This window comes from Oncorhynchus mykiss, chromosome 14, assembly GCF_013265735.2.
Source record: "Oncorhynchus mykiss isolate Arlee chromosome 14, USDA_OmykA_1.1, whole genome shotgun sequence".
NCBI classification, from domain to species: domain Eukaryota; kingdom Metazoa; phylum Chordata; class Actinopteri; order Salmoniformes; family Salmonidae; genus Oncorhynchus; species Oncorhynchus mykiss.
In genome coordinates, this window is record NC_048578.1 from 34912543 (window position 1) to 34925086 (window position 12544).

The 12544-nt window shown below is 44.1% G+C and overlaps 1 protein-coding gene across 1 annotated transcript; it reads right to left on the reverse strand.

The window, feature by feature from the left end:
* Positions 1–1517: 1517 nt before the first annotated feature.
* Positions 1518–8556, reverse strand: gm2a (GM2 ganglioside activator). The gene is made up of 4 exons (XM_021561850.2): positions 8073–8556; positions 7815–7967; positions 4144–4326; positions 1518–2782 (listed from the first exon to the last, which is right to left on the reverse strand). Exons 1-4 carry the CDS (start codon positions 8172–8174, stop codon positions 2624–2626), a joined length of 597 nt encoding a protein of 198 aa, XP_021417525.2. The 5' UTR covers positions 8175–8556; the 3' UTR covers positions 1518–2623.
* Positions 8557–12544: the final 3988 nt, after the last annotated feature.

Sequence of the window (12544 nt, forward strand, 5' to 3'; positions counted from 1 at the left end):
CGTGCTTTATATTTCCTGTAGCCTCAACAGAGGACAGTAGGATACTGTACACAGTGCTTTATATTTCCTGTAGCCTCAACAGAGGACAGTAGGACACTGTGCTTTATATTTCCTGTAGCCTCAACAGAGGACAGTAACACACTGTGCACAATGCTTTATATTTCCTGTAGCCTCAAAGGTCAGTAATACACTGTGCTTTATATTTCCTGTAGCCTCAGAGGACAGTAACATACTGTACACAGTGCTTTATTTTTCCTGTAGCCTCAGAGGACAGTAGGATACTGTACACTGTGCTTTATATTTCCTGTAGCCTCAGAGGACAGTAGGATACTGTACACAGTGCTTTATAGTTCCTGTAGCCTCAACAGAGGACAGTAGGATACTGTACACAGTGCTTTATAGTTCCTGTAGCCTCAGAGGACAGTAACATACTGTACACAGTGCTTTATTTTTCCTGTAGCCTCAGAGGACAGTAGGATACTGTACACTGTGCTTTATATTTCCTGTAGCCTCAGAGGACAGTAGGATACTGTACACAGTGCTTTATAGTTCCTGTAGCCTCAACAGAGGACAGTAGGATACTGTACACAGTGCTTTATAGTTCCTGTAGCCTCAGAGGACAGTAGGATACTGTACACAGTGCTTTACATTTCCTGTTGCCTCAGAGGACAGTAACATACTGTACACAGTGCTTTATTTTTCCGGTACACACAAGAAGTTTATAGACATGAGGGGAGGGTACATACAGTGTAGAGAATATACATGCAGGGTTTACTGGAAATTATAAACCTGTCTAAGAAATGTCTAAGAATACACAACACTAACAGTTTGCAGAAGCAAACAGAACATGTAAAACCTTCTTGCTTTCTATTTCATATCTGAGTTATAAAGGGGAAGCACAACTTCAACCCAAACAGGAATCATTACCATTATTACTGTGATCAGTTGCTAGCTATAGAAGACAGACTAGGCTTCTTAACTGAGACATCTACTCTGGGAAATGTTTTGAGAAAGAGAGTGAGAGACATTTAATTGAACCTTTATTTAACCAGGCAAGTCAGTTAAGAACAAATTCTTATTTACAATGACGGCCTACCCCGGCCAAACCCTAACGACGCTGGGCCAGTTGTGCTCCGCCCTATGGGACTCCCAATCACATCCGGTTGTGATACAGACTGGAATCGAACTAGGGTCTGTAGTGACGCCTCTAGCACTGAGATGCAGTACCTTAGACCGCTGTGCCACTCGGGAGCCCAAACTAGGACCATAATGGTAAAGTAAGTAATCAAATTACAGTACTTCACACAACTCCACATACTTTGCATGGCATCTTTTCAAGAAACTACCAAAGAAGTTGGTAGACTGAAGCCAGGAATAAGTCTCAATCTCCCATGACCCAATGTCATGTTATCAACATTTAACCACTAGCGCCATCCTGTGTCCATCCTGTGAAACTGCAGAAGCTCAAATCACAATTGGAAAATACAGTCATGCATTTCAGAAAACAAAAGACTTACCAACATATAGGGTATTATTTTATTTAAAAAAGGGTTTTACAGTGAAATATTAGCCAGGAATGCTGATTTGTTACAGTTGTAAGCAATGTCATTTCTAAATAATCAAGGTGCAATTTTTCATGTTGATTCCTAAAAACTTTGATACTTGACTACCATTTCATTTGAATTTTGATTTAAGAACACTTTAACCGGTTATAGAATGGGATTAGGCTTTTGGTATTATAAGGAGGGAATTGATTGTCTGTATTAATCCCATTTCCCTTTGAAACATCACACAGTCACACTTGATTCGTAGACCTCAATTCCAGCAGGTCTACTTAGGCACTTTGAATATGTCAACAATAAAAACACCTTCAGAAGAAAACTGATCAATACACAAATCAACAGGAAGAACAACATATTCCCAGGGGTTCTAAAATCAAAAGTGTCACCACTAGCAACAGGAAGTAGCATTACAATCCATAGAACCAAAAACGAATGACACAATAAGAGTCAGCCAGAAACGACTATGGCACAATAAAAACTCCTAGTCATGTGACCAGCACCTTACCTAGGGTAGAAGCCAATGAGCAATAGAAGCATACCCACGGCCATTCACCCTTGACAAGGAAATCTAATAAAATTCATTCTGTATAAAAAAAAAGAGTGTAAAACACTGTGAAAAAGAATCAAAACAGGTGACGACAAGTTCATAGCAGTACAGTAGAAAGCCAGTAGGAAGCCATGCAAACCACTCAACTGTTTGACCTGAAAGTGAGTCGACTGAATCATATCCTTAACTACAGTAGCAGCTCAGTTACTGCTTGTTTGGTACAGGGCCAGTATCCACAAAGTATCTCAGAGTGCTGATCTAGGATCAGGTCCACCCTCCTATTCATTACGATTGTAAAAGGTAAAACTGATCAGTACTCCTACTCAGAGAGACTTTGTCTATACAGGCCCCGTTCTCAATTGGCAGTTTGAGATGAGAAGAGATGAGAGCAGAAGTTCCCGTGAGAATAAAGACGACAAAAAGGTTCAGTGTCGCAGCTCACTGAATGGCACATTTATGTTCCCTGTAGCCTCCATTTAACTAGAGTGGAAAGAGGAGGTCGTTCATCCATCGTTTAGTTATTAGAGTGGACAGCAAAGGTGATTTTGAGGCAGCCCAGTTCTTTCCCCATAGCTCCCAGAACTCCCTGTACCCTGTAGTGTCCGTTGGTCAGCCAATAGGGTAGGTCAATGTCAGGGAGGTAGAAGTCTGACTCTGGTAGCGTGTACATCCCCTTAGAACAGACAGGAAATAGAGGTTAACCAATACACTTTCACTATGTCCCGAATGGCATCCTATTCCCTAGATAGTGCACTACTTATGACCAAGGCCCATAGGGCTCTTTTCAAGGGTAGTGCACCTTGGTCAAAGTACTGTATATTTAGGAATAGGGTGTCATTTGGGACACGGTCTTAGAGTGAAGCATGTTTTACTGTATAGAAAAGGTATGCACCCTCAGGAGACAGAAAATAGGTCATTTGAGCCCAATAGACATGAATTGAGTAAACAGAAAAAAATGATCTTTGAGAAAAACAGAATGAGTACTGAGCAACAGAACGTTAAGTGCACATGTTTTTACTGTGTTGTTTGGCTAGCTGCTGTTCAACAAACAAAACACTTAACAATCATTCACAGTGCTATCAACAGACATTCACCACATCGCACTGAACAGAATACGAAAGAGGGAAGTAGCCTAAGCATTGACCACTGGAGGAACAGGTTCCTTCTTGGGGGTGGGTTCAAAAGGCAACAAACGGAAGAAAAAGGACAGACAGGCTTATAGAGGGACTAACAGGACCTGTCCAATAAGAAACGGCCGTGATCATTTGTCATTGCAAAACAGTTTCAAATGATTGTGCTCTAATGAACACAACCATAAACGATAAGACTCACAGCTTTAAAGGGACAGTGGGCAGGGAATGAACTACAGTATAGACTCACAGCTTTAAAGGGACAGTGGCAGGGGATGAACTACAGTATGGACTCACAGCTTTAAAGGGACAGTGGGCAGGGAATGAACTACAGTATAGACTCACAGCTTTAAAGGGACAGTGGATGAACTACAGTATAGACTCACAGCTTTAAAGGGACAGTGGATGAACTACAGTATAGACTCACAGCTTTAAAGGGACAGTGGATTAACTACAGTATAGACTCACAGCTTTAAAGGGACAGTGGATTAACTACAGTATAGACTCACAGCTTTGAAGGGACAGTGGCAGGGGATGGACTACAGTATAGACTCACAGCTTTAAAGGGACAGTGGATGAACTACAGTATAGACTCACAGCTTTAAAGGGACAGTGGATGAACTACAGTATAGACTCACAGCTTTAAAGGGACAGTGGACAGGGGATGAACTACAGTATAGACTCACAGCTTTAAAGGGACAGTGGCAGGGGATGGACTACAGTATAGACTCACAGCTTTAAAGGGACAGTGGATGAACTACAGTATAGACTCACAGCTTTAAAGGGACAGTGGATGAACTACACTCACAGCTTTAAAGGGACAGTGGACAGGGGATGAACTACAGTATAGACTCACAGCTTTAAAGGGACAGTGGGCAGGGGATGAACTACAGTATAGACTCACAGCTTTAAAGGGACAGTGGCAGGGGATGCCGTAGGTGTGTAGAGGTTCAGGACAGTCCTGTCCTGGCGGTATCAGCTGGTTGAGCAGGTCACAGCCGTCTGCGTAGTGGCAGCTCCCAATCTCTTCCACACACGGCACCTTGACCCAGAACCCTGCCACCTCCTTCTCCAGTGTCACGTTCACCTAAGAGGAGAGAAATACAGCACCAGTCAAAGGTTTGGACACACCTACTTATTCAAGGGAATAGAATAATAGTGAAGACATCAAAACTATGAAATAACACATATGGAATCATGTAGTAACCAAAAAAGTGTTAAATCAAAATATATTTTATATTTGAGATTCTACAAAGTAACCACCCTTTGCCTTGATGACAGCTTTGCATACTCTTGGCATTCTCTCAACCAGCTTCATGAGGTAGTCACCTGGAATGCATTTCAATTAACAGGTGTGCCTTGTTAAAAAGTAAATTTGTGGAATTTCTTTCCTTCTTAATGCATTTGAGCCAATCAGTTGGGTTGTGACAAGGTATGGGGAGTATACAGAATAAAGCCCTATTTGGTAAGAGATTGCTTAAGACATGAAGATCAGTCAATACGGAACGTTAAGAACTTTGAACGTTTCTACAAGTGCAGTCGCAGAAACCATCAAGTGCTATGATGAAACTGGCTCTCACGAGGACCCTCACAGGAAAGGAAGAACCAGAGTTACCTCTGCTGCAGAGGATAATGTCATTAGTTTCCAGCCTCAGAGATTGGCAATTAACTGCACCTCAGATTCCAGCCAGAGGAGACTGCGTGAAATCGGGCCTTCATGGTTGAATTGCTGCAAAGAAACCACTACTAAAGGACACCAATAAGAAGAGACTTGATGGGTCAAGAAACACAATCAAGTGACATTAGACCAGTGGAAATCTGTCTTTTGGTCTGATGTCCAAATGTGACATTTTTTGTTCCAACCGCCGTAGCTTTGTGAGACGCAGAGTAGGTGAACATATGATCTCTGCATGTGTGGTTCCCACTGTAAAGCATGGAAGAGGTGTGATGGTGTAGGGGTGCTTTGCTGGTGACACAGTCAGTGATTTATTTAGAATTCAATACACACTTATCGCTGCAGAATGCTGGTTACGCCATCCCATCTGATTTGTGCTTAGTGGGAGTATAATTTGTTTTTCAACAAGGCAATGATCCAAAACACACCTCCAGGCTGTGTAAGGGCTATTTGACCAAGAAGGAGAGTGATGAAGTGCTGCATGAGATGACTTGACCTCCACAATCACCCGACTACAACCCAATTGAGATGGTTTGGGATGAGCTGGACCACAGAGTGAAGGAAAAGCAGCTAACAAGTACTCAGCATATGTGGGAACTCCTTCAAGACTGTTGGAAAAGCTTTCCAGGTGACTACCTCATGAAGCTGGTTGAGAGAATTCCAAGAGTATGCAAACCTCTCATCCAGGGTGGTTACTTTGAAGAATCTCAAATATATTTTGATTTGTTTAACACTTGTTTTGGTTACTACATGATTCCATATGTGTTATTTCATAGTTTTGACATCTTCACTATTATTCTACAATGTAGAAATAGTAAAAATAAAGAAAAACCCTTGAATGAGTCAGCATGTCCAAACTTCTGACTGTTACTGTATATTTATTTTATTTCACCTTTATTTAACCAGGTAGGCAAGTTGAGAACAAGTTCTCATTTACAATTGTGACCTGGCCAAGATAAAGCAAAGCAGTTTGACACCCACAACAACACAGAGTTACACATGGAGTAAAACAAACATACAATCAATAACACAGTAGAAAAACAAGTCTATATACAAAGTGTGCAAATGAGGTGAGATAAGGGAGGTAAAGGCAATAAAAAGGCCATGGTGGCAAAGTAAATACAATAAAAGCAAGTAAAACACTGGAATGGTTGATGTGCAGTAGATGAATGTGCAAAGTAGAGAGAAATAATGGGGTGCAAAGGAGCAAAATAAATAAATAAATAAATAAATAAATAAATACAGTAGGGGGAGAGGACCAGTTAACTGGGATGTCTGGCTCAACACAGTAGGCTACAGTAACAGTACGCCTATCCACAAAATAGGCCATCACAAGGTTACGTTTACCTATGGACAAAATGCTGTTATAACCTGGGTGGTTCGAGCCCCAAATGCTGATTGGCTGACAGCCGTGGTATATCAGACCATATACCACATGTTAACTGGGATGTTATGAAAAACGAAGTATATGTCAATAAAACTATTTTACAGACATACCGCCAGGCTTGGTCAAGTTACCTAAAGAGGAGAAAATAGGACCAGTACCGGGGTGTTTTGAAAAACGGGTCTAATGTCAGGCTATTCTTGACTTGGACGTTGCACCATAGTTGTTTACAGCAAAGCAGAAACTGTTCTATCCTCCCTTGCAATGACGTCACCGATGTTAGAGAGAAATATGGGTAGGAAAGAAAATATCTGACACTGATCTATGTGATTGATTTCGGGGGAAGAACAGTCAAGTCAGCCTTCTCTGCATTGCATCAACTAAACCAATACAAGTTGGGAACAACAGAATGTCCAGTATGTGAAAGCTGTCTGTTGCAACAACAAAAAAAAAAAACTTTCAAAACGCAACAATATTACATTAACGCATTCTTAAATCAGAACATTGCCATCACCACTCTCAATGCCGTCCCTTCTCTTGTGAACTCTGCATTTTAAGGGTGAGCATTGAATTAGGAAGTCTACTGTATATTATATATATCTATTTGGGCCATCAGTGCAGCAGAGCAGGCATTTATGCGGTGAGCTGCTCACATGAAGCTCAGCCTTGAGTCAGACATATCTCCCCAGCCAAGTTTCTACCTATTTAACAACTCTACCCAGAGCCACCCAGAAGAACCCAGAGCCAACAATTGACACACACACAGACAAAGTGGAATAGGCTATCACATGGCTGAATAGGCCTAGAGACTGATATGGCAAAGTAATAGCTTTCAATTCACTGTTGGTAAGTTTTTCAGGAGGAAGTAGGACTAGTGTTTCAAACTTGCTTTGATTGTGACCATTTTAATCCAAGAAGAGCCTATTCATTCTATATTTTTGCCCATTGGTTAAGAGCGTTGGGCCAGTAACTGAAAGGTTGCTGGTTCGAATCCCCAAAACCAACTAGGTGAAAAATCTCTCGATGTGCCCTTGAACAAGGCACTTAACCCGAATTGCTCCTGTAAGTCGCTCTGGATAAAAGCGTCTGCTAAATGACTTTTATTTGTATAAATATGTAGCAGGAAGTAGTTTGGGGGCTGGGGGTGTTCTTAACTATATAACTACCTTTTTTTTGCCCAGTGCTACAGATGTCTATATCTCTGCTTATACAGGACCAGTAAAGGCCCAGTGCACTACATTTGTAAAAAAATAATATAGCATATACATTTAAAAATATATATTTTTTGTTATTATTCTGATTATTCAGGGGTTGCTGCAGCACCCTCACTTCCTGTGGCTATGCATATACTGTATGTATATATTGAAGACAGGCAATACCATATGCCTACCTCAAACTAATGGTTGGTTAATTACAAAAACTAACAAACAAGTATACTTTATAAGTAATCAAATAGCATTCAATATCTAATTTTAGTATTTGAAGAGGAGGCCCTTGGTGCATGCTTAGTACTCACAGCGAGGGGAGCGGCCAGCTCGACGGTTGTGTTCCCGGACGCACTGGCCTTTAGGTCCCCTGGAACTGTGATGGGGTCCGGGGACAGGGTTAGGGTCTTCAGAACCGCTGGGTCGTCTGGCTTACCACAGTTCTCCCATGAGAACCCAAAGACCTGTGCAAGAATATTGAATAGTCTATGTTACTGTAATAAACATGATGAATTGATAGAGTAGGTTAATGAACAACATTTGAATATAAGTAAATATATTTCACTCACCTTCACAGTATATGCTGTGCGCGTTTTCTCGAAATTCAAAGTGCAATTCACCTGCATTACAATGCATAGCATTATCACATTAATAACAATACAATTTTTCATCGTGCTCAACTAATCTACAACTGAACTAGAAATAATTAGGGTTAATTCAAGATAACAGAAAGCGCGTAAACTAAGACCGTGCACAGCTAAAACGAATCGAGAATGACTGCGTCACAACACGTTGAGACGGTGCGGTAAATATTTGTTTCCATGAAGTCCAGTCTCACTTCCGTGTTTATCAAATCAATCCCGAGGCTCGTGACAGACTTCGCGAGGAGCAGATACTGAGATTTTCCTATTTGTATTTGCGCCTCCTTTATAGAAATAAAGGAGATTGAAGACCAATTTCATATAGAAATAAAGGAGGCGCAAATACAAATTATAAAATCTCAATATCTATCTCCTCGCATCCTCTCTCCTCGCCTCCTTCTCAAACCCCATTGGAGGAGAAGGTCAAATTGGGCGGAACCTCTGGCTCTCTCATCCAATGGAGTTTGAGAAGGAGGCGAGGAGAGAGAAGAGAGGACGCGAGGAGTATGCAAGTGAGATCTTCCCACAGTCAGAAGCATACTTACCAGATGTATTAGTTTTGGTAATCAATTTAATCACTCACTTGATACCTACAATCAGGAAATTGATCTTTAATTTTTAGATGAACAAATTTTGGTACAGGCTTTTGTGAACAAATATAGACCATAGCCTGTCCCCAATATAGAGAAAATGCAGATTTTGTGATTTTTGTGATTTTTAAATGTTTTATTTCACCTTTATTTAACCAGGTAGGCTAGTTGAGAACAAGTTCTCATTTGCAACTGCGACCTGGCCAAGATAAAGCATAGCAGTGTGAACAGACAACACAAAGTTACACATGGAGTAAGTAAACAATTAACAAGTCAAGTAGCCACACATAACTGCTATCCATTAGTATCCCACCCAAGCTCCAAAACAAGCATTTAGCATTGCAGCTAAATAGGCTTCATTTTTGCTAGCCTGAGGCACTGTATTTTGAAGACAACACTCTGAATACCTACACTGGCTTTTTAGCCTATAGTAGTGGACTTGCCTATGGGCCAGTTTATTCTACAGTACTGTTGATCTACTTCTCTCCACAAGATGGAGATGTTGTCCTAATTTCCTCACCTCTCTGTGAAAACCACGGCATGGCCTCACCTCTCTGTGAACACCACGGTATGGCCTCACCTCTCTGTGAACACCACGGCATGGCCTCACCTCTCTGTGAACAACACGGCATGGCCTCACCTCTCTGTGAACACCACGGCATGGCCTCACCTCTCTGTGAACACCACGGCATGGCCTCACCTCTCTGTGAACACCACGGCATGGCCTCACCTCTCTGTGAACAACACGGCATGGCCTCACCTCTCTGTGAACACCACCGCCTTCACCTAGTCAGTCATACAGCCTATTGTCATGTACTGTCATGTTGTCTTGTCTCTGTCCTTTCCCTTCACCCTGTCTCCCTCTGCTGGTCGTGTTAGGTTACCTTTTCTCCCCCGCTTTCCCCCAGCTGTCCCTTGTCTCCTCTAACTACCCATTCACCCCGTTCCCCACCTGTTCCCTTTTTCCCTCTGATTAGGTCCCTATATCTCTCTCTGTTTCTGCTCCTGTCCTTGTCGGATTCTTGTTTGTTTGTGTCATTCATGCCTGAACCAGACTGCCGTCATGTTTGCTGTAACCTTGTCCTGTCCTGTCGGAATCTGCCGGTCCATCTGAGCCTACCTATGTTTGGTAATTAAAGAAGCTCTGTTTAAGTTGATTCGCTTTTGGGTCCTCATTCACGCACCGTAACAGAAGAATCCGACCAAGAATGGACCCAGCGACTTCGGATCCTCTCCACTCAGCCGTCGAGATCCAGGGAGCGATGCTAGGCAGACACAAGCAGGAATTGTCTGCTGCTCGACATGCCGTTGAGACCCTGGCCACCCAAGTCTCCAACCTCACAGAACAGGTTCACCATCTCCGCCTCGATCCACCGGCCACTTCCAGGGCTTTCGAATCTCCGGAGCCCAGAATCAATAACCCGCCGTGTTACTCTGGGGAGCCCACTGAATGCCGCTCGTTCCTCACCCAGTGTGATATTGTGTTTTCTCTCCAGCCCAACACTTACTCCAGGAGCACTGCTCGTGTCACCTACGTCATATCTCTCCTTATTGGACGGGCTCGTGAGTGGGGCACGGCAATCTGGGAGGCAAGGGCTGAGTGTACTAACCAGTATCAAGACTTTAAGGAGGAGATGATACGGGTTTTTGATCGATCTGTTTTTGGGGAGGAGGCTTCCAGGGCCCTGTCTTCCCTATGTCAAGGCAATCGATCCATAACAGACTACTCTATTGAGTTTCGCACTCTTGCTGTCTCCAGTGGCTGGAACGAGCCGGCCTTGCTCGCTCGCCTTCTGGAGGGTTTCCGCGCAGAGGTAAAGGATGAGATTCTCTCCCGGGAGGTTCCTTCCAGCGTGGATTCCTTGATTGAACTCGCTATTCGCATTGAGCGACGGGTTGATCTTCGTCACCGAGCTCGTGGAAAGGAGCTCGCGCTCTCCGTCGCCTCCCTCTCCGCATCACTACCATCTTCCTCTGCCGGCTCGGGTGCTGAGCCCATGCAGCTGGGAGGTATCCGCATCTCGACTAAGGAGAGGGAACGGAGAATCACCAACCGCCTCTGTCTCTATTGCGGTTCCGCTGGTCATTTTGTCACTTCATGTCCAGTAAAAGGCCAGAGCTCGTCAGTAAGCGGAGGGCTACTGGTGAGCGCTACTACTCCTGTCTCTCCTTCAAGATCCTGCACTACCTTGTCGGTCCATCTACGCTGGACCGGTTCGTCAGCTTCCTGCACTGCCTTAATAGACTCTGGGGCGGAGGGCTGTTTTATGGACGAGACCTGGGCTCGGGAACATGACATTCCTCTCAGACAGTTAAAGGAGCCCACGGCCTTGTTCGCCCTGGATGGTAGTCCTCTCCCCAGGATTCAGCGTGAGACGCTACCTTTAACCCTCACTGTTTCTGGTAATCATAGTGAAACCATTTCTTTTTTAATTTTTCGTTCACCTTTTACACCTGTTGTTTTGGGCCATCCCTGGCTAGTTTGTCATAATCCTTCCATTAATTGGTCTAGTAATTCTATCCTCTCCTGGAACGTCTCTTGTCATGTGAAATGTTTAATGTCTGCTATCCCTCCTGTTTCCTCTGTCTCTTCTTCACAGGAGGAGCCTGGTGATTTGACAGGGGTGCCGGAGGAATATCACGATCTGCGCACGGTGTTCAGTCGGTCCAGGGCCACCTCTCTTCCTCCACACCGGTCGTATGATTGTAGTATTGATCTCCTTCCGGGAACCACCCCCCCCCGGGGTAGACTATACTCTCTGTCGGCTCCCGAACGTAAGGCTCTCGAAGATTATTTGTCTGTAGCTCTTGACGCCGGTACCATAGTCCCCTCCTCCTCTCCCGCCGGAGCGGGGTTTTTTTTTGTCAAGAAGAAGGACGGGTCTCTGCGCCCCTGCATAGATTATCGAGGGCTGAATGACATAACAGTGAAGAATCGTTATCCGCTTCCTCTTATGTCTTCAGCCTTCGAGATCCTGCAGGGAGCCAGGTTTTTCACTAAGTTGGACCTTCGTAACGCTTACCATCTCGTGCGCATCAGGGAGGGGGACGAGTGGAAGACGGCGTTTAACACTCCGTTAGGGCACTTTGAATACCGGGTTCTTCCTTTCGGCCTCGCTAACGCTCCAGCTGTCTTTCAGGCATTAGTCAATGATGTCCTGAGAGACATGCTGAACATCTTTGTTTTCGTTTACCTTGACGATATCCTGATTTTTTCACCGTCACTCCAGATTCATGTTCAGCACGTTCGACGTGTCCTCCAGCGCCTTTTAGAGAATTGTCTTTTTGTGAAGGCTGAGAAGTGCACTTTTCATGCCTCCTCCGTCACATTTCTCGGTTCTGTTATTTCCGCTGAAGGCATTAAGATGGATCCCGCTAAGGTCCAAGCTGTCATTGATTGGCCCGTCCCTAAGTCACGCGTCGAGCTGCAGCGCTTTCTCGGCTTCGCGAACTTCTATCGTCGCTTCATCCGTAATTTCGGTCAGGTGGCAGCTCCTCTCACAGCCCTTACTTCTGTCAAGACGTGCTTTAAGTGGTCCGTTTCCGCCCAGGGAGCTTTTGATCTCCTCAAGAATCGTTTTACATCCGCTCCTATCCTTGTTACACCTGACGTCTCTAGACAGTTCGTTGTCGAGGTTGACGCGTCAGAGGTGGGAGTGGGAGCCATCCTTTCTCAGCGCTCCCTCTCTGACGACAAGGTCCACCCATGCGCGTATTTTTCTCATCGCCTGTCGCCGTCGGAACGTAACTATGATGTGGGTAACCGCGAACTGCTCGCCATCCGGTTAGCCCTAGGCGAATGGCGACAGT